This window comes from Sturnira hondurensis, unplaced genomic scaffold (genome assembly GCF_014824575.4).
Source record: "Sturnira hondurensis isolate 20B ecotype Veracruz unplaced genomic scaffold, ASM1482457v3 Scaffold0013381, whole genome shotgun sequence".
Classification (NCBI taxonomy): domain Eukaryota; kingdom Metazoa; phylum Chordata; class Mammalia; order Chiroptera; family Phyllostomidae; genus Sturnira; species Sturnira hondurensis.
In genome coordinates, this window is record NW_028086012.1 from 2727899 (window position 1) to 2749707 (window position 21809).

General features: G+C 49.7%; 2 protein-coding genes across 7 annotated transcripts in view; one reads left to right on the forward strand and one right to left on the reverse strand.

The window, feature by feature from the left end:
• Positions 1-248: 248 nt before the first annotated feature.
• On the forward strand, positions 249-7835 carry FNDC5 (fibronectin type III domain containing 5). The gene is made up of 6 exons (XM_037061530.1): positions 249-499; positions 2068-2183; positions 2645-2843; positions 3323-3412; positions 5283-5416; positions 5789-7835. Exons 1-6 carry the CDS (start codon positions 301-303, stop codon positions 5792-5794), a joined length of 744 nt encoding a protein of 247 aa, XP_036917425.1. The 5' UTR covers positions 249-300; the 3' UTR covers positions 5795-7835.
• Positions 7836-11004: 3169 nt separating this feature from the next.
• Positions 11005-21809, reverse strand: part of S100PBP (S100P binding protein) — a 28912-nt gene continuing 18107 nt past the window's right edge. For 5 of the 6 annotated variants that reach the window (XM_037061538.1, XM_037061537.1, XM_037061536.1 and 2 more), the window contains 2 exons: positions 14157-14238; positions 11005-12654 (listed from right to left, as the gene is read on the reverse strand). In XM_037061538.1, the coding sequence (XP_036917433.1) occupies positions 12555-12654; positions 14157-14238 (182 nt within the window). In that variant the 3' untranslated portion in view covers positions 11005-12554. The remainder of the gene's footprint in view (positions 12655-14156; positions 14239-21809) is intronic. The other variant, XM_037061541.1, reaches the window with a different exon arrangement.

Here is a 21809-nt window from a genome sequence, read left to right on the forward strand (position 1 = left end):
GCGAGATTGGGGCTGAGCGAGGTTGAGGCTGAGCACGGTGGGGCGTGGAGAACCCCGTTTGCGCTCCTGCACCAGCGAGAGGGTGGGAGCGACCAGTTGTCGAGCTCCGCGGACCCAGTGGCCGGCTGAGTGGAGAGCGGGGTGGGTGGGGGCGCCCTCGGCCCTCGGCCCTCACTCCGCCCCGCGCCTCTCCCCGCAGCCGGGGGCGCCCCGCCCCCCGTCCCAGGCGCCCGACGTGGACGCGGCTGCCGCCGCCGCCGCCACTGCCACCTCGCGGGAGTCGCTGTCCGCGGAGCCGACATGCAAGCGGCGCGGGGCGGCGCGGGGCGGCCGGGCCGCGGGCCGGAGTGCGAGCGCCAGCGGCCGCCTGGCACCGAAGCCGCGTCCCCCTGCGCCGCCCCAGGCTGGCCGGCCGGAGCTGCCGCCATGCACCCCGGGCCGCCCCGCGCCGCACTCCGCCTGTGGCTGGGCTGCGTCTGCCTCGCGCTCGTGCAGGCGGGTAAGGGGGCGCGCGCCGGGAGGGAGCTCCTAGTTCCTTCCCCCGACTCCCTGGGAACCCGTCTCTACCCCCTCACTGCTCCCTAACACCACCCTCAGCCTCTTCCTTGCTATCTTAACCCCCAGTCCCATCCTCCAGCCCCTCCCCATCCTTTCCAGTCACCCCTAGCCCTGGGATGTGAATCTCGTGATCCTCAGTCCCCTCATTCCATTGCCCTGAGCCTAGGCCTTTGCCTCAGTTGCCCTGCTCCCTTCTCTGGCCCCGGGAGCATCTGAGGACACCAGTCCCCCCACCGTGGGCCTCCCTCCCTGTCCCCAAAGGCTGCAGGCCAACTCCGCAGGTCAGAGAGGAACAGGGTCCCAGTGGGGTCCCAGTGTGCATGAGCATGTGTGTGAGGACTTGTGTGAGGACTGGCACGGATGGCAACTGGTGGGCGAGGGTGGCCCCCTTAGCCTGGTGCAGTCAGTGTCTGGCCTGTCCTGTGAGGCCTGGCCTCACCTTCGCCCAGCCTCCCTGAGGCCCTCTTTCTGCCCCTTCTGGCTGCCGTTTCCTACTTCATGTCTCCCTGTCCATCCCTCCATGGCCCAGCACTGCGTCTCTCACTGCTTCCATCTGTGTGTCTGTCTCTGATACCCCACTTGACCATTGTCTGGTCTGTGTGCCGCCACCTGTCTGTGTCCCTCTGGCTCCCAGTCCACGTCTGGCTTTGTCTCCTCTTGGATCTCAGATCCACTCATCTGTGGGGTGAGGGTGCGGCTCAGGCCCAGGTGTGCGCCCCCCCTCCCCGCCCTGCGTCAGCTCCTGCCCATTGTGAGATACAGAGTCTGTGTGACTCCACTGACCTTCTCCTAGAAGGTTCTTCCTTCTCTAGCCCCCGCTGCCCCACCTCTTCCTCCTGCTCCCTTCTCAGCCGACCCCCTCCCACCCTCTTCCCACATCCAGAAGACCCCACCTACCCTGTACTCTTGATTCCTGCTCTGAGTGACCCAGTCCCCCTGCCACCCCCACCTGCCCCTGGAGTTCACAGAGGCCCTCCCGCTTCACTCTGCCTGGATCGCTGCAGTCTGGAGGACCCTCTCTCGATCCTCACCCCAATCCCAGGGCTCACCCCAGCCTGCTGTTTCTCGACCTGCACATCTTACCCCTTTCCTCAAGGTCACTCACTTGACAGTGCAGAACTGTGGAAAGAGCACTGGACTGGGATTCCTTTGTTTGCTTTCCATCAGACTAACCTTCATCTCCTGCAACCCTGGCTAGCTGTGTCACCCCAGCCAGCACCCCCACCTCTTAACGCCCCTCCATTAGAGCTAGCTGTGGCCCAGACCCCTCAATTTCAGCTTGGACCCCTAGTAGGGCCACTTGTAGCCATCTGAACGCAAGGAGCCTGGGGCCTCTCTGGCCTGGCCCTGCCGCCCATCAGGGGACTGAGGCCCAAGTGCCACGGCCATGAAGGCCTTGGTTTCTTCCTCCCCCCACTGCATGGCCTGCCCCAGGTTTCCACTCCTGAGGCACAGGGCCTGGGCCTCACAGCAGGGGGCGCTCAGGCTCAGGTGCCTTCCTGCCCCCAGACAGCCCCTCCGCCCCAGTGAATGTCACTGTCCGGCACCTCAAGGCCAACTCCGCGGTGGTGAGCTGGGATGTCCTGGAGGATGAAGTTGTCATTGGATTTGCCATCTCTCAGCAGGTAACCCTCCAGGAGGGAAGAGCACATCAAGACAGCAGTGGTCGGTGGGGCAGGAGAAAGGAAGAGGACTGAGGAGCAAGGCGGACAGGCAGAGAGTTGTACATAAGGCTTGAAAGGGGGGCCCTCGAGGGGCTCAGTCAGTGAAGGGGGCTCTGGAGCCTTTGTTTGGAGCCTGAGAACTAAGAGTGTGGTTTGGATCTTAAACAGATCTAAGGTTTGGACCTGGCTCCGGTCCTCACGAAATGTGTGGCTGTGGGCCGCCGCCCTGCCCTCTCTGACCTGTCTCCCCATCTGTAAAGTGGCGATGGTGATACCTGCAGAGATGAGGGGATGCAGAAGTCAGGTCTTATGTGCAAAGGGCTTAGTGTGGTAGCCAGGTGAGCCCGTTATCGCCCCCGGAGAGGCGCAGAGTAGGGCGGCGACTGAGCCCTGAGACGGGGGTCCGGCTCTTGCCTTGGCAGAAGAAGGATGTGCGGATGCTGCGCTTCATCCAGGAGGTGAACACCACCACCCGCTCATGCGCCCTCTGGGACCTGGAAGAGGACACGGAGTACATCGTGCACGTGCAAGCCATCTCCATTCAGGGCCAGAGTCCGGCGAGCGAGCCAGTGCTCTTCAAGACCCCTCGTGAGGCAGAGAAGACGACCTCCAAGAACAAAGGCAGGCCCTTTGCTGCTCGGGGGTGGAGGGTGGGGAAGGGCTGGTCAGGGGCACAGCAGTAGGAGACTGCGTACATAAACACTTAGTTCTGGACTGTCTTATTGCTGTGACCCCAAGTCACCATCAACACATTCCAGAACCTTTTTTAAAAAGATTTATTTACTTTTAGAGAGGAAGGGAGAGAGAAAGAGGGAGAGAAATGATATGTGAAACATACATCGATTGGTTGCCTCTTGCACATCCCCAACTGGGGACCTGGACGGCAACCCAGGCATGTGCCCTGACCGGGAATTGAACCAGTGACCTTTTGGTTTGCAGGTCAGCGCTCAGTCCACTGAGCCACACCAGCCAGGGCTACAACTTCCTTTTGATAGATGTGTGGGCACCTATAGAAACAAGCACTCGATGTCTTGGGCTTGGCCGCAGAGGAATGGCTGGCGGAGGAAAGGAGCCCAGCCCTGTTATCTCTCTTCCCACAGATGAGGTGACCATGAAGGAGATGGGGAGGAGTCAGCAGCTGCAGACGGGCGAGGTGCTGATCATCGTCGTGGTCCTGTTCATGTGGGCCGGTGAGTCTGACCTCTGAGCCCTTCTCCACCCAACCTCTGGGCTGGGGAGGATCCTCACCAGACCCCTTCTCTCAAAGAAACAAAGAGTAAGGGGCTTGGAGAGAGCTAAGAGGTCAGAAGATTCCAAGTCCTTCCTGGGACAGCTCCGGGGATCAGATCTGAGCCCTTCTCTAACTCAGCCCTCACCAAAAAAACAGCAGAGAGGGAACTGCCTTGTGGTGACACATCTACAGCCCCTCTGCCCTCTGGCCGCCGTGCTGTGGGTTCCTGGGCCTCCAGGCACTGCAGGCCTGAGCAGCTCAGGCTTGGGACACACGCTTACCTTCTCATCCTTCTGCACTGGCTCGGAAACCGCCTCCGTAAAACCTCCCCAGTCTGTGCACCAGAATGTCACTCCTGCCTCAGTGCCTCTGCAGCACACTGTTTGCCCCTCCTCCCATTTCCGATCCCCACTCAAGGATATGTTCACTGATTTTAGAGAAAGAGGGAGAGAGAGAAACATCGATGTGAGAGAGAAGCGTGGGTCAGGTGCCTCCCGTGTGCACCCCAACCGGGGATCGAACCCACAACCTTTTGGTGTATGGGACAATGCTCCAACCAGGTGAGCCACCTGGCCAGGGTTGTTTGCCGCTCTCTTCAGCCCATCTTAGATAAATCAGTTGGACTTATATCTCTTTTCCCATGTATCTGTGAGCTCCCTGAGGATAAATATCAAGTTTCATTTTTGTACTCAGCCAGCGTTGTCTGCACAGCCATTATGTACAGCGCCGCAGTCCAGGTGGTGCACCCCAGGTGGTGCTGCAGCTGCGACGAAGGAGAGACGGCCTTGTGTTCCCAAGCAGCTCAGTCTGGGAGCAGGCAGGCCCATACTTACCTGTAATTCAATGGGACGAGTGCTGAATAGTACCAGGTATGGGAGCAGAGGAGAGGGAATCAAAACAGGAAAGGCACGAAGAGCAGTAACATGGATTTGAGCATTGCAGGGTGAATAGGAGTTTACCAGGCAGCCAAAAATAGGAAGGAAGGGTGTTCTGGGCACTGTGTGTTCAAGAAACAAATTGTTTACTCTGGCTCAGTGCAGCTGGGAGCCAAGGAAAAGGGTGGAAAGTGGGGGAGTCAAGGATGGTGAGGCCGTGCAGTGGACTGGAGTCCGACCTGGCCGCCATGCCGAAGCTGTGTTAGCCTGGCGGGTGGGAGGGCCGGCTCTCTCAGGCAGAAGAATGTGGAAAACAATGTTCCACAGGCACACAGAAAAACAGGCACTTGAAAAAAAGCAGGCAAAAACAAAGGTTTATACAGAAGAGGAGGTTTGCTTATGGTGCATTATTAGACTTGGCACAGAGAGCATTACCTCATCACAACAATGTAAACGTAGTGAATTAACTCAGTTGTCACGTGATTCTGTTAGGGTGACAGGGAGGGAAGCAGGGGGGGTGGGGCTTTGTAAGCATTCGGCAGGGTGCAGGTGCTGGGGCACACACCCCAGCTCCACCCGAGCACCCTTGCATGGCAGCATCCCCTCTCCTAAGCTGGGCATGGTGAGGGGCGAGTCGGCTAGAATAGGTCAGTGCCCAACACAGGGCTTGGCACACGCTTCTGTTCTCCCCTAAAAGAAAAGAGGATTCAGAGAGTTAAAGAGGGGAAGGGAGGAGACATGATCACATGCATGTTGTAGAAGGCCAACCCAGTGGCAGCGAAGGGGAAGGTTGGCAAGGTCACAGGTCGGACGCAGGAGCCGGAAGCCAGAGGCAGACTGTGGCAGTTGTGCAGGTGAGAGACCATCTGGAGCTTGGCACCTAACAGGAGCTCAGAAGTGCTCATGGGAGCGAAGCAGGTGGCAAGGACTGACTGCTCTCCCTTGTCCCCCTAGGCGTCATTGTTCTCTTCTGCCGCCAGTATGACATTATCAAGGACAACGAACCCAATAACAACAAGGAGAAAGCCAAGAGTGCATCAGAAACCAGCACACCTGAGCACCAGGGAGGGGGTCTTCTCCGCAGCAAGGTAAGGGCTGGACTGGGAACTGAGTGGGTGGCCCCAGGTCTCCTGCACTGGGAGTCCCTGGACGGCAGAAGGGGTCAGCTCTGGGCCTGGCATGCCTGCAGCCAGGCAGAGCCAAGCCTGGCTGCTGCCTGTGTGACCCAGAGGATACTGCAAATTGATTTTGGATCCTGTCCTTCTGCAGGGAGCCAGGGGCCAGTCGGTGTTAGAGTAGGGGCCCGGGAAGCGAATGGGGAGGACAGAACTCCTGATTGGTGTGGGGCAAGAGAAGGGCTTCCAAGCTCATCTCTGCTCCAGCTGTGCTCCAGCTGTGCTGTGTGACCCTGGACAGGTGTTTCATTACTTTGCACCTTCATTTCCTCTTCTGTAAAACAGATATGAAACCTTTCCAGTGCTGGCTCTGAGCAGCGCCGAAGACAGACAGTAGAGGATGTGAGAGGATCTCACGGTTCCGACGATGATTATCCAACAAACACCTGGCCCTCTCTACATTTCCTCCTCCCTGCACCCTTACACCCTCTGGCGTTCCGTCCTGTCTCTTGGCTTCTCTCTTTCTGGCACATTTTCCTGAAGCCTCTTATTAACCCCCATCTCCAGAAGCACCTCAACAACGTCTGTGGCTGAGGCTGTACTGAGAGGCAGATCTGCAGGATGTGAGAACCAGCCAGCAGGATGGCTCTGCGGGGATGGACTTGGTACCAGGGACGGTGGGTCCAGGACCTGGGCTTGGCCATTTGCTGAGTGTGGCCGAAGGCTGGGTTTGGAAAGGCCGGGACGAGACATCTAGGCAGGGCTGCTCCCTTCCTTCCACGCGGGACAAGAGTCCGGCTTTTAGGCTGTGGCCCTGCTGCCCCCTTCTCAGGCTCTCTGCTTCCAGCCTCACAAGAAGTCTGTTCAAATTAGCCCTGGGCACTTCCCTCATTTTTCCCTCCCAGTCTCCAAACAGGCTCTCGGTGAACATCATCGAAGCGTGACCCCCTGTCTGCAGGGAGGAGGATTTCATTTTTCTTCTCTGCTGGTCCCCAGGTCCACAGGCACAGGGAGAGGGAGGACCGAAGTGGGGGGAGGTGTGGCTAGCTGTGCCTTTGTCTTTCCCGCCATGTCCAAGTCTGGTGAAGGAGGCTGAACTATAAACCCAAATTCTGCAAAAAATAAACAAGCCACACTACTCAAAGGCCTGGCCCCATTCTGCAAAAGGCAAAGCTGCATGAGACACGGCCTTCTTTCTGCCTCTTCTCGTCTCCTGGACTGGATTTCTCCCTGAGAAGATGCACAGACTTCTGGGAGATGATGGGAACCTAGACTGACCGAAGCTGTCGTTCAGACCGAGAACCCCCCGGGAAACCACGGGGCTGCCCGCCGGCGCAGGGTCACGGCTGCCATCAAGCCTTCTCTGGATCCAGGCATCAAGGACTTGTATGTGGTGTGAGGCACTTTTTGAGTGTGTGACGCTACCTGATTTGTGTCTTGGAAAACACAATTGAAGGGCTCCGCTCCAGAGGGAGGAGGGGCACCTGCGCTGGCTGCCTGCATCCTGTGTTCTCTGGCTCTTCCTTTGACTGTAGAACCGTGAGTCTGGGGCTTTAAGAAGGAAAAGTGGGAAAGACATCTGGAAGGTATGGGCCCCATTTCTTCTTGGAGAAAATCTCTCAGAGTTGTTTCAATGCTAGCTCGGACAACTGAAAAGGAACATTCCCACGGGACACCCTGAAGGCGGCTGAATCATGCATGCTGTAGTGGAAGCTGCTGGAAGGCAGGCTTGGCCTCTGGGGTCTCCGTATCGTACCATCTCGTCCAGCATTCTGTGAAAGCTAGCCAGGGTCCTCATGTCCTTCCCTAGAGCCTGTGTGGTGTGAGGTGACAGGTGTCTCTCTCCACTGCCCCTTTCCGGTTAAAAAAAATGGTGCTTGATAAGGGAAGACAGACTCTTCCCTAGACAAGTTACGGCTGCTGAGCGCCTGCACGGGGAGAGACGGGCCTCTGCGTCTTCCAGCAGTGGCTACAGGCAGGAGTGTGGGAGGACTGCGCCTACCGCAAGTGTAGCACACAGTAGGTGCTCTGTGAATACCTGTTGAACCGAACATGAGCAATAGCCCCAAGCCAGAGAGCTGCAAGCCATCACCCAGTGACCACCCCTTCCTTCCGGTCTACAAAAGCTCTCCTGGCCGGGCCAGCCACCAATCTGCTTTGCCCAAATGTGAAGCACAGGGAGGGAGGAGGGATAGGGAAAAAGGCAGATGTTGGCAATACTAAGGGCTTCCTCATGGGAGGGCATGAGGCTTCACTCATTGTCTTGTGACTTCCATCCCTGCTGAATGGGGCTGCAAGGCCAAGGCTCCTTAGGGGAGAGGTCCTTACCTCTGATCCAGTTAGAGCAATAACCACTTTTTAAATGTAAAATAAAAAGACAAATGAAAAGGCACATCCTTGTCATCTGGTAAATGCCCAAACGTTGCCCTCTTTTTCTGGCGGTTGGCAGCCAGTCAGTTCTCTCTCCATTTTGGCCTGCAGCTTCCTAGGGACATGCCTGCCAGCCAAGCTGGAGTTGGAAGGCAAAGCTTGAACAGATGGGGGTGCACGTGTAGGAGGAGAAAATAGCTGCTCCATCCCCGCCCCCCAAACCAAGCTTAGGCTGCCTCACCACATAGGTATGCAGGCTGGTGCTGTTTTTAAAACAAAGGGCTTTCCCCTCTGCTGGGGTTGGGTGCTCTCCATGGCCGAAGGAATGCTGTTCTTCTCTCCCAGGGGTGAGGAGGGAAGTGAAGGGCACTGCCAAACCTGCCTGCTGAGAGCAGTGCAGTGTGCGCAGCGCGCTGTTCTGGGCCAGGAAAGGAACATCACTCGGATCCCAACGGCACACTGCAAGGTAGAGCGATGGTGCCTTTAGCCAAGGAGCAAACCATGTTCCGGGCACCTCGAACATTTTGGTCAGAACCAGCAGGAGCTCAGGCAGCAAATGTCTGAGCTCAGAGAAAGCTGTTCTGAGAGCAGAAGGGAGCAGGTCTCAGAGGCTGAGTGGGAAATCCATTAGCACACAGAGCTCTAAGCCAAATCCCAGAGTGCTACTTCCCAGGTCCCCAGTCTGCATTGCGCCGAATGCTGGAGAAGCCCCCAAGTCAGCATCAGGGGGAGATAGCCGTGGGTGGGATTCAGGAAGCACTGCTCACGGCAGTTTCCTGTCTCCCCCTAATCTGTCTGCAGTGCATCAGCAGAGGGGATGAGGGGAGAGGAGCGAACACACTCCTGGCTCAAACTCCACTGCCTTTTAATTCGCTCCCGACATCCCTGAGTTCTTTTAACAATTGAGCTTTTCCTGAATCAACATACTGGCACAGAACCCCACAGCTATGACTTGGGAAGTGGTCCTTTCTGCACTGCTCACTTAGCTCCACAGACTCCTCACAGTGTGGGTGGGGCCCAGGCCAATTCTTTTGAGACTGAGCTCTGACTTGCAGACCACAGTAAGCCTGTGGGGAGAATGCAGGACTGACAGGCAGGGATGCGTGCCGCTCAGCGTGTTGCTCGCCTTGGGATGTACCTAACACCGCAGGCCAGTTACTGGGGAGAAGGGCAGTTTCATCTGCCAAAACAAAGCAGTAAGGACAGAGGACTCCCAGGTGCCCCCCACCACACCTGGACTGGGTACTTGGGTCCTTTCCTCATCAGTCCAGCTCCCTCAAGCACTAGCTTTTCAGGATGGGTGACCTCTAGAATCCACTCCTAAGATCTCTAATTCAGCTCCTTACAGAAATACGTAAATTCAGACTTCCCCTTTACTTCTCACCTCCTTTAAACCTATTCCACTTTTGGATTTTGCTTTCAAGAAGTGGCCACCAGGAACAAATTGTATATAAATGGGATGCCACCCCCCCAGCCCCAACCCCACCAAGCCCCAACATTATTTCTAGAACCTTAAATGTTAACTTGAAACTAAACTGAAGAGCTTGCATGCAAACAGTTCCTTCATGATACATTTCAGGACTAACACATGGACTGTTTTGAAGATTATCCAAAATGATTACACTCCACCCCCTTCTTAATGGGTGCTAGGGAGGGTCAGGTTTTCTTTCTGTCTATGGAATGTTCCAGCTGTCACGGGGGAGGTCAGGTGGGGAGGACTGCCGAGGCAGGGGCTTGTTCACTGAGTGACCAGAAGTGACCAGCTGACACTTCCTGTGACAAGTGGAAGTCCGCCCCACCGCCCCCCCCACAGGTGCGCTGGCATACGAAGCAGGCCTGCTTTAGAATCCGCCTGGAATAACGGTTTTCTCTTAGAAAAGCAGAACACCACTAAGAAGAGCAGAGAGCTGTTTTTTCTAGTTTTAGGTCCCTGGTTTTTTTTTCCTTCCTATAAAAGCTCAAAACAGGAGCATGCTTTAAAGAATGGTTCCAGAATGAGCCCATTCCTTTTAGGGTCCGTTTCTCCTTCCCCTTCCCAGAACATGGAACAAAGGAAGGGCAAGGGAGGGACACACCATTTCAGAGAATCCAGCCCGGTCTCTGAGGCCTGCAGTCACATGCTGCTAAAAAGGAAATAAGCAATTACTGGACACAGGTTCATCTACCTGCCTGGGACAAAGTAGAGGTGTACGGGCCAGACAGCCCTCAGGTCCGGACAAGAATATCAAACAGTATTTAGCAAATTTAAACTGAACCTTTTGCTTGGACTGTAAAATATATACTAGATAAAATTTATAGAGCAGCAGCACAGAAAGCCTGTCCAAACATGTCGCCACTTATTTTCTCAGCAAGAGCTGAGATTTGAAAAGCACTGGCTGACATAGGTGCTGAGCTATTACTGTCGTCCCTTTCATCCTCGCCCCTGGGGGGTAAGTCTAAGAAGCTCAGGTTCACAAAAGGATCTAAGGAACACCGTGCCTCCACATCTCCCTGTACTTATCCAACCTTCAGCCCAGATTCTAGGAGCAGTCAATTTCTAAAGAACCGTCAATTTTGTACTATCAATTCTGACTTCACAACCCTTTCAAAGGGAGACTGTCCCAGGAGAGGGTCTTCCTTAATCAGGGCTAACTCTGGAGAGGAGACACGGAGGCCGGCCACGAAAACATGGGAAGAAGGCAAGGCAACGCCTATCTGATCAGGCTGAGTCCTCCCCCCCNTCTCCCCCCCCCCCCCCCCCCCCCCCCCCCCCCCGCAGGAACGGTGGCGCAGTGGTATTTCAGGCTCTCCCCACGTCAGGCTCCTGACATGCCCTATATGCAGCTGCAAATCCCAATCACTTCCAACCTCTCCTCACTTCTGGAACACTGTTCTCAACCCTAATTTACCCTCCAAAGAACAGGGAGCATGCACCCCTGCCCCCCCGTACCACCTTCCGCTAATTGCCGCCCCCTCCCGTATCCCACTAACCTGCCCACGCAGAGGAGGAAGGACCCTCCCTTCCAAGCCTGCAGCAGACGGTCCCACAGCATATGCCACTAACGAGAACTTTGATTTCTTTTTAATAACATTAAACATAACTGCTACAAGAGAAAAAACATGATAAAGAGGAGGCACCAAACTTGTTTCGTAATTGATCCTGACAACAACTCAGGAGCGCAGGGTCCGCATTAGAGGCAAAACTACAAGTAAACCACATAAACAGCACGTTTTCACTCTGCTTTATCAGCCCCCTGTGGTGAGAATGTCTTCATGGATGAAGGAAGCTGGTCAGGCAGTTAAATGTACATAACATGAAATACAGCAAGAATCCCACATGAAATACTAGGCTTGGAGGCCAACACCACACATGAGAGATGCATCTTTAAAAACATTAAACTCCAGATTTCACCCACTACGGCCTTTAAGGCGAGCATGCCTGATAATGAGTTTTCTTTAGCTTTTTTCCTCCTTAAAGAATATCATGTGAGCTGCTCGAGAACAGTTTCTCCTCCTCCAGTCCAACAGATTTAATTAAGCTGCTAAAGCTTTGGAAAAACAGAATTATGTGAGCAGAGAGGAAATGTGATTGTCACATTTTATAGTTAACCCGTCACTCATTTGATTGGCAAAGGCGATGCTCCCATTACACATTCAGACTTAACCCTTTTGCACCGAGAAAGCAGAAACACGAGTCTTAGATTTTTGCCAAAGCAAAGCACTGTCCCTTTAATGGGCTACCTATGGGGAACCAGCAAGCTATTCCAGCTATAATTATAATGGAATGTAACTATATAATTGTAACAGCCATGCTGTGCTCCCAAAGGTAGATGTTTGCTCATCTCACTCTCTCAAGCTAATTTCGGGAAACCTGGAGAAGTGACTCATGACTGACAACAAAAACAGATTTGACCCTTGCCTTTGAACAGAACTTTTTAGCATTTTGTTCTCAGAATTAAACCAAATGTCCAAAGAGTAGAGAATCCTTAACTGGACAAAAACAGTAAATACTTAGGGGCAACCATCTACATTTATTGGTGGCTGAACGAGCAAGCTTTTCCCAAGTCCGTTTCTGAAGCAGGGAAGGATGTTCCCGATGGGTCACTCGCATACAAAGATGGGCTGGTGAAGCCACCAAACCAGACAGAGGCAGCTGGCCCCGTATCACCGGCTGCACTTCAACGACTAGGTACAACCTTCACAGAAAGAGAGCAGCAGCACGAATGCCGGGCTGCACGATCGCCTGGAAGATGCCTTGAGCTGTCTGCAAAGAAACAGCAAATGGCTAAGACAGCCATGAAGGGGGCTGCACAAAGCCTGTCACTCGGGTCTGCAGCCTGACAAAGGGCTTCTTCCTCAGACACGAAAAAGATGAATTTTGGGCACCAGTAAACTTTACTCCTGCATGAAGGCGGGGGTTTGCTTAGGCCAATGGCATTTTGGCTTAATGTTGGCTTTCAGGAGGCGGCCACCTTCAATTTAAAGAAAAAATTAAAAAACTGTATCAACTAAACACTGCTTATACCACACACACACACACACACACACACACACACACACGAACTTTATACAAAAAATTCAAGTCATCAATGGGCATTTCCAAAAGGTGACAAGTTCTTTAAATAAGAATATTGTGAAAAGTAAAAGTCAAACTCTCCGAAGCACAAAAGAGCAAGAGACAAGCAGCTGCTCTGGACAGGAGGCCACACAGGGACGTCCACGGTGGGTGGGACATGGTGAGCAAGCTGCACAGGACGTCATCTCAAAGACTCTGGAACCGCTGGTGGCTTCCCTTATTCCTGTCGACCCACTCGGTCAGACTGTACCTCTCCAGAGGTTTCGGTCGGAACCGGGCATAGTTTCTACCAGGAGAGAGGGAAGTAAAACCAGAAAAGATGAAGGTTTTGGCTGGCATGACCATGTGTATACCACCATTTTAAGAATATCATTACTTTAAGAAATCAAGTATTAATTTTATATTTCAATTCTCACAACCATCATATAAGTTTTATATGAAACTTACATTAGAACTGCTATTTCCTTCCACATTCCAAAGCTACCCAATTCGCAGATAGACAATATGGTGATCAGCGGCACATCCACAATGTTCCAAGGAAACCCCATGTACGATGCACGCTGATTAAGTGGGGAGCACTCCTCCCCTGGGAACATTCAGAACAGGATCTACATCTCACTGCCTGCATCGGACCTGCACTTCCAACAGGGCCCCACTGTCTGGCACAGCTCAAGGTTGCTCAGGACACGGCGGTTAAAATTAGAATAAAATTCCCAGAGAAGGTAAATCGTCATGTGAGTATCACACTGCAAGTTTGGAGACTGAACAATTAATAGCACAGACTTAAGGGTTTCTTGAGAGCCTCTTTGGTCGTGTGCTGGGCTGGGCTCTGGACACAACTCGCAGAGGTGATGGGAGTCCAGTCTCAACTTGAGCTGGCCCTAACGACCACCTGGGAGGCTTTTTAAAGATAGCGATTCCTGGCCCCGTCTCGCCGCCAGGCTTAATGATTCAGAATCCTCGTAGTCAGAGCCTGGACATTTATATTTTTAGACATCCCACAAGTGATTAAAAGAAATAGCCAGGATTGCAAATAATTCTAACAGTACCTGGCGTTTGTTTACCTGGCCCTACATGTAAGCACTTGCTGAATTCTTGAAGCACCTCATCTCATTCAATGCTAATGGCAATCCTGAGAAAAGCACTCTCATTAACAACTTGTACAAAAAGGAAACTGATCCTCAGGTGAAACAACTTGCTCAAGGTCACAGAGGTCATATAGTGAAGTAGAAGAGCCAGGATGTGAATTCATACCTGACTCCAGAATTTATCTAATAACCATTATACAACACTGTTTGACAACCACAGAGGAAACAATGAGTGTACAGGCTGAAGTAAAGAATGTCGAAAAGAGTTGAAAAATAGCCCTGGCAAGTGTAGCTCAGTGGATTGAGTGCGGGCCTGCGAACTAAAGGATCGGGGTTCAATTCCCAGTCAGGGCAAATGCCTGGGTTGCAGGCCAGGTACCTGCTTGGGGGCGTGCGAGAAGCTACCAATCGATGTTTCTCTCTCACATCAATGTTTCTGTCCTCCCTCTTTCTCCCTCCCTTCCCCGTCTCTAAAAATAAATTTTAAAAAATATAAAAAAAATTATACAGCTAATTAAAAACTGCAAAGCTAGTATTAGAACTAGGTTTCCTGAATTTCAGTCCAGTTCTTATTCCATTACACTGTATTGTTTCTTGTTCCAGCTCTGGAGTTAAACAACAATTATAACCCAACTCCCCACCGCAGTCCTCCTTTAGCTAAATTCCACCCTCTCCCCCTCCTTTCTAATCACCCGCTCACCGAATGGTGAGGTCCGAAGGATGTGAATGGTTATGCATATGATGAACTTGATCCATCAAAGAATACAGTTCCACCAAGGCACCTGCGGGACAAAGAGAGCAGTGGTTAGGAAGCCACTCGGCGAACTTCCATGTCGGCCTAGGTCAAAGCTTCAGAGAAGGAGAAAACAGGCCCTGGCCCTAACCCTGTCTGTTTATGACCATCACAGGCACTCAGCACAAAAACGACAAACTAGCGAGGAAAGCTGGTTCTTGGATGATGAAGATGATGATGATGATGGAGAATAACAGTAACGACAGCCACCATTCGTTCATTCTTTCATTCAATATTTACTAGCTCCTACTATGTGTGAAGAACTCTACTGGCCCCCAGAATATGGTGGTACATAAGACATTGTACCTGCCCTCAGGTGATTCCAAAGTTTGTAATATGTACAGTGACAAAAAGTATAGGCTGCAATGTGAGCAGAGAATGGGGGTTGGGGGCTTAGACAAGGTCCCCACCAAGGGAAGTAAACTATAAGCAAGGATCTAAAGAATGTAAGAAGTTAGTGAGATAAAGGATAGAAGGTGGGAGTGTCCAAGAGAAATTGCTAATTTCTAGGCCTAGAGACACGAGATAGCAAAATGCATTCAAGAAAGAAGAAACTGAGAAGCGAAGGGGGATGGGGGCTTTTTGCTCAACAAGAAAAATTGCTGGAGACAATTTCTCAAATACCTGGGAGTCTAGCAAGATGCTAGTATGCATTTTACACATTACCTTAATTCTAAAAAATACCTTAATATGGAGATAGATGCTATTAATGCCATTTTGGGGATGGAAAACTACAGCTCAGGGAGGTAGACTTGCCTTCAGTGCTTACTAAACTGGACTCAAAACTAGCTCCTGTCTGAGTCCAGCTCTGTCACTACTTGATGACACTTTTGCACTTAAGGGCTGCAATGTAGGCTGAAGCTCACAAGAGCAGAAATTATCATCAGATGGAGGTATTACACAACAGATGGCTGGGCCCTAACCCAGAGTTTCTGGTTCTGAAGGTCCAAGTGGGCCCTGAGGCTTTGCATTTCAAACACATGCCCAAGTGATGCTGATGCTGCTGGTCTGGGAATCACACTTTGAAAACCACTGCCCTAGGCAGCAGAGGTTTTTCTTTCAACCAGTTTACATATTTCTCATTATCTTATCTACTGTGCTCTCAGGAATCAACAGCACTATAACTAGGCTACAGACCCTCTTTTCAAGTTCTGGTAAAAAATATTTACTTAGCCCTGGCTGGTGTAGCTCAGTTAATTGAGTGCAGGTCTATGAACCAAAGGGTCACCAGTTTGATGCCCAGTCAGGGCACGTGCCTGCGTTATAGGCCAGGCATGGGGGCTCACAAAACAACCACACATTGATGTTTCTCTCCCTCTCTTTCCCCCTCCTTTCTCCCCTCTCTCTATTAATTAGTTAATTAACTTATAGGACCAATTTAATTTATTTGAAGCCTCAAGAAGCTCAGCTTTGTACAAAAAGTATGTACTTTGGAGTCAGGCAGATAAATTAAAATTACAATCCAGTCACTAACTAGCTTTGACCCTGAGCAAATGATTTCATTTCTTCTAGTCCTACTTTATTCATCAAGGAACTGTGGACAATAATATTTAGCTTGAAGCTGAGTATTGAGAACAGAGTACATAAGAGACCTAGGATCGTGCCTGGCACACAGCCCGTGTGCAGTAAGTAGCAGCCATCTATTACTACGGTGTTGTAGCTTCGCAGCCCTGTGTTGGTTTACAATGAGTCTTTAAATGCTGCGACAGTCCATCACTGACTTGAAAGGAAAAATGCCTATTAAATGCATCAGTCTACACACGAACTATGATATTCAGCAGCACTCAGCAAAAATTCTCTCTAACCATAATGAGATAATACTTTTCAGGAAAAATTTATAGATTCATTACGTTAAAAGTTTCTGTGCAGTTAAAATAAAAAAGTACAATCAAGGGCAAAAGATGACAACTGACAAAATGAAAATATATCTGAAACATATTTGGCAAGGGTTTAGTGCCCCTTTTCTAGAAAGATAATCACAAGCACAACAAACATAACAGGTCAAGGATATGAACAGGCAATTCACAAAAGTAACATGTGAATAAACATAATGAAAACATGTTCAATATCACTATATGGAAAGAAAACACATTAGTCTCAAGTCATAAGTTAATATAAATTGGGAACAAATTCCCCATTTAAGAAGGGAAGTAAAGTTTTAGTTTTAAAGATTTATTTATTTTTAGAGAGAAGGGGAGGGAGAGAGGGAGAGAAACATTTATGTGTGGTTGTCTCTCGCATGCGCCCCACTGGAGACCTGGCCCACAGCCCAGCCATGTGTTCTGACAGAATCGCACCTGCAACCCTTTGGTTTGCAGCCTGCACTCAATCCACTGAGCTACACCAGCCTGGGTTATACCCTACTTTTACATCACTGACATCCATTCCCTCTTGCCCCCACAAAAGGACATTGTACTGGGGCAAAAACCAGCTTTATATCATCAGAGGGCTGGCAAGGTATGCCCTAGCTGGTGTGGCTCAGTGGACTGAGCACTGGACTGTGAAGCAAAGGGCCACTGGTTTGATTCCCAGTCGGGGCACACTGCCTGGGGTGCAGGCCAGGTCCCCAGTGGAGGCTCTCTGAGTGACAACCACACATTGATGTTTCTTTCTCTCTCTCTCCCTCCTTTCCCCTCTCTCTAAAATGAAACAAGATTATCTATAGGCCATGTCCTTCAGTTCACTCTTTTTTAAAATATATATATTTTATTGATTATACCATTACAGTTGTTCTATCCCCCCCTTCATTCCCCTTCACCCTGCACACCTCCTCCCCCACCATCCCCCCTTTAGTTTATGACTATGTGTCTCAAGTTCTTTAGATTCTATATTTCCCCCACTATTCTTGCCCTCCCCCCTCTCTATTTTCTACCTACCATCTATGCTATTTTCTGTACCTTCTCCCCCCTACTCCTCCTTCCACTCCCCTGTTGCTAACCCTCCATGTGATCTTCATTTCTATGGTTCCACTCCTGATCTAGCTGTCCTCTTGGTTTGCTTTTGTTTTAGGTGTGGTTGTTAATAACTGTGAGTTTGCTGTCCTTTCACTGTTCATATTTTTCATCTTCTTTTTCTTAGATAAGTCCCTTTAACATTTCATATAATAAGGGCTTGGTGATGATGAACTCCTTGAATTTGACCTTATCTGAGAAGCACTTTATCTGCCCTTCCATTCTAAATGAAAGCTTTGCTGGATAGAGCAATCTTGGATGTAGGTCTTTGGATTTCATGACTTGGAATACTTCTTTCCAGCCCCTTCTTGCCTGTAAGGTCTCTTTTGAGAAATCCGCTGACAGTCTAATGGGACCTCCTTTGTAGGTGACTGTCCCCTTATCTCTTGCTGCTTCTGGGATTCTCTCCTTCATTTTAATCTTGGCTAATGTAATTATGATGTGCCTTGGTGTGTTCCTTCTTGGGTCCAACTTCTTTGGGACTCTCTCAGCTTCCTGGATATCCTGGAAGTCTATTTCCTTTGCCAGACTGGGGAAGTTCTCCTTTATTATTTGTTCAAATAAGTTTTCCACTTGTGGCTGTTCCTCTTCCCCTTCTGGTACCCCTATAATTCGGATGTTGGAACGTTTAAAGATGTCCTGGAGGTTCCTAAGCCTCTCCTCATTTTTTTGAATTCTTGTTTCTTCATTCTTTTCTGTTTGGTTATTTCTTTTTTCCTTCTGGTCTACTCCCTTGATTTGAGTCCCAGTTTCCTTTCCTTCACTATTGGTTTCCTGTGCATTTCCCTTCATTTCAATTAGTTTAGCCTTCATATGTTCCTCTAATTTGTGGCTAAAATCAACCAGTTCTGTGAGCATCCTGATCACCAGTGTTTTGAACTGTGCATCTGAAAGGTTGGCTATTTCTTCATCACTTAGAAGTATAGGCTCTGGGACTTTAGGCTGTTCTTGAGTTATAATGTTTGGTCTGTTTACACCTGTTATGTATAGGAGCGGAGCCCTAGATGTTCACCAGAGCAGGGCAACTCAGTTGCTGGGTTGTGACGCTGTATGTGGGGGCAGGGTCAGAGAGGAGCAATGGCGGTCCTGTCTGCCGCCTCCCGCCGCAGCTGTCACCATCGCTGGGGCCCTCGTGTTCTGTCCCACTGCTCGTGAATGTGCGACCTCAGTCAGCCCTCTGCCACTGCGTTCGCCCGCTGGGGCCTGCACGGTCCGTCTCACTGCTCACTCTGCTGGTTTATCCGCGTGTGAATGTGTAACCCCGGTCAGTCTGCCCTGCACCCTCGCTGGGTCCCCGCTGATACTCCAGCTGCCTGCGTGCTGCTACCCCGGCTGCCTGTGCGCCTGGGTCGCAGGATCTTTCCTGCATAACCCTGCTCCACTGCTGGCTCCGCCCCTCTTACGGTCCCGGTAGAACAGTTCATTGTTGTCACACTTTCGGTATAGTTCAATTTTCTGTTCTTTGGCTGTATCTTTGTTTATTAAACCTTTGTTGTATTCAAACTTGGTTGTGGGAGAAGGCACAGTGTTTCCACCTATACCTCCATCTTGGCGGAAGTCCAGTTCACTCTTTTCTTACGACCTAGACTCTATAAAATTGCCCAGAAACCTATACACTTTAAACTAAAAGAAGAGCCTTGGCTGGTGTAGCTCAGTGGATTGAGCGTGGGAACCACAGGGTCACCAGTTTGATTCCCAGTCAGAGCACATGCCTGGGTTGTGGGCCAGGTCCCCAGTGGGGGACACATGGGAGGCAACCACACATTGATGTTTCTCTCCCACTCTTTCTCCTTCCCTTCCCCCCCTCTAAAAATAAATAAATAAATATTAAAAAAATAAACTAAAAGAAGAAAAAGATTAGTCAGTCAGGCCAAGGAGGCTTCACGGAGTCAACTGTTAGGTACCATGATCTAGTGGCAGCCATCTACCTATCAGGCACTGTCCTATATGTATTAACATATTTATTCCTGGTAACAATCATATGTGGTATTTCCATTTCAGAGATGCAGAAAATGAGACACAGAGAAGTAATCTGTTCAAAGTTAAACAGCTAGTGACAGAGTCCAAATTTCAACAATACCATGGTTTGAGTGTTCTTAAATTTTTTTCTAGGACTGCCCTGACCAGTGTGACTCAGCTGGTCATACTGCAAAGCAAAAGGTTGCTGGTTTGAGTCCCAGTCAGGGCACATGCCAGGGTTGTAGATTTGGTCCCCAGACAGGGTATGTGAGGCAACTAACTGCTGTCTCTCTCTCATATCGACGTTTTTCTCTCCCATTTTCCCCCTTTCTTCCCCTCTCCTTAAAAATAAATAAAATCATTACAAAAAACAACGAAGGAAGGAAGGCAGGAGCACTTATTTACACAGTGCGGTGCCTTATTTACTCGGCACAGCACTCTGTAAACAAGGGCTTAGTAATTAGGTCTCAGCTCATGCACAAAAAAACGTTAGTTTCCACTAGCACTTAAAACTTCATGATGAACTATGGTAACCTTTATTATTAATAAGACTTAATGATCTAGAGATAATGAGAGCTAACATTTATCAAGCATTTATTTTATTCCAGGCACTTTGCTGACTGCTTTGTATGTATGCTATCATTTAATCCTAAAAGTCACATACCATGTGGAGGCAAATACCACGATCTCCATTTAATTCATGAGTAAATGGAAGCTTAGAAAAGATACTCTTCGCTCTTCTAGTGAATAGGAAAGCCAGGATTCAAACCCATCTGGAGCTAATAATCCAAAGACCTTATTTCAGCTCACTGCTTGACTCTCTTCTTCCTCCAAATTTAGAGATGCTAACAAGAATGGAAACATCATTTTTGTTTTGAATTTTCTCTTCCCTTCATAGTCTCTAACAGATGGGCTTCCTTAGACCAACAATCAGTACCATGAGCATATTTTAAATTGTGGCTAAAAGGTAGTGAAGGCTGTCTTGTTTTGTGGCTAAGAACGAAATTCACCTAAGAATGAAATTAGGAGGAAAAAACCCTCAACATTCAGAAATGAGACCAGCAATTCTTTTACACCTTAATCTAGAAATATGTAGCTGACTAGTTTGGGGGAAAATTCAGTCTAATAACTGTCCCTAATAAGTTAAAAATGAATCAATTGTTGTAAAGGAGGGGAAATGATAATGCTCTCTATGCCCACGGCCCTTGTGACAGGTTTTATACAGCACCACACTTTGTACCACATGGCTCAAGAACAGAGAATCTCTCTGCTAGAAAATCCAGCTGGCCTGGCACCAACAAGTCATTAAGGGCATCAATCAGATACTCTCCTTTGTAACGCGAATGTGAGCTTTACTGACTTTAGTGATGGGAATGAGGGAGGGGAATGCACCGTGCACAGGCAGGAAGCTAGGGAACAGACGCTTGAGACAGCTAATAGAGAGCATAAGCACTCAATCAGCAGGGAGACCCGAGTAGGGAGCAAAGGCACCTGTTTCTAGGACGCCCCGCTCTATGGCTGATTCTTTTCACTACGAGGTCTGGCTATGTTGTTGAGCATCTAATAATCCTCATTTTCCCCCTAAAAATCCTTAAACTTAGTTACTTAAAGGCAATCACAATGTCTCTATGCCATGCAACCAAAAAAATACCAAGCACAGTGGAGAAGAGAAGGAAAGACAAAATTGCGCTACAGAGTATAGGCTGCTCCTTTCCTGAATAGATTAATAAAATGGAATAAAAAGGAAAAAAAGATTAAGTAGAAAGCAAGAAAGCAAACGTGCCGCCTGTAGGTCAACAAAACTGCTGTGATCTAGCACAAATCTTGACTGATTTTCCTTGTAGACAAGGCAAAAAGCAAAAGAAACAGGAATTATTATAAAACTCATTTCTGAAGTGACATATAGGTGATACTGAATGATTCATGGGAGTTCTTAACAGTAATGGCAAATGCAGAGCAAGAATCCATGTAACTATTACTGATTTTGATCTTCAGTAAAAATCGAAGCAGGGCCCTGGCTGGTGTAGCTCAGTGGATTGAGCATGAGCCTGTGACGCAGAGGGTCGCTGGTTCAATTCCCGGTCAGGGCACATGCCTGGGTTGCAGGCCAGGTCCCTGGTGGAGGACACATGAGAGGCAACCACACCAGTCTTTCTCCTTCCATTCCCCTCTCTTTAAAATATATAAATAAAATATTTTTAAAAAATCGAAGCAGGGACTTCCACTTCTAGTCACGATGAATGGGCTCACGTCCCATTGTAAGTTACTAGAAAGTGGACAAAATATATAAAACTCTTTTCAGACTACTCAGAATTGTGTGCTCCCTGAGTAACGGGAAAAAATGTAGGTGGGCCTTGAAAGTTCTTATGAGCCTATTGGTCTATAAATTTTCAAAATAAAAAATTCTTTTAAATGAAGGGAAAAAATACCCACTTAGTAAATAAATAAGAGCAGCCCTGGTTGGTATTGCTCAGTAGATTGAGCACCAGCCTGCAAATCAAAGGTTCGATTCCCAGTCAGAGCACATGCCTGGGTTGCAGGCCAGGTCCCAGATAGTGGGTACGTGAGAGGCAACCACACAGTGATACTTTCTCTCCCTCTCTTTCTCCCTCCCTTCCCCTCTCTCTAAAAATAAATAAAATCTTGGGAC

Excerpts from the sequence above, each read along its gene's own strand:
- FNDC5 (XM_037061530.1), top strand. The coding sequence starts at position 301 with ATGCAAGCGGCGCGGGGCGGCGCGGGGCGGCCGGGCCGCGGGCCGGAG. Across the intron at positions 500-2,067 it reads CCTCGCGCTCGTGCAGGCGG|ACAGCCCCTCCGCCCCAGTG; the intron begins GTAAGGGGGCGC and ends TCCTGCCCCCAG. Across the intron at positions 3,413-5,282 it reads GGTCCTGTTCATGTGGGCCG|GCGTCATTGTTCTCTTCTGC; the intron begins GTGAGTCTGACC and ends TTGTCCCCCTAG.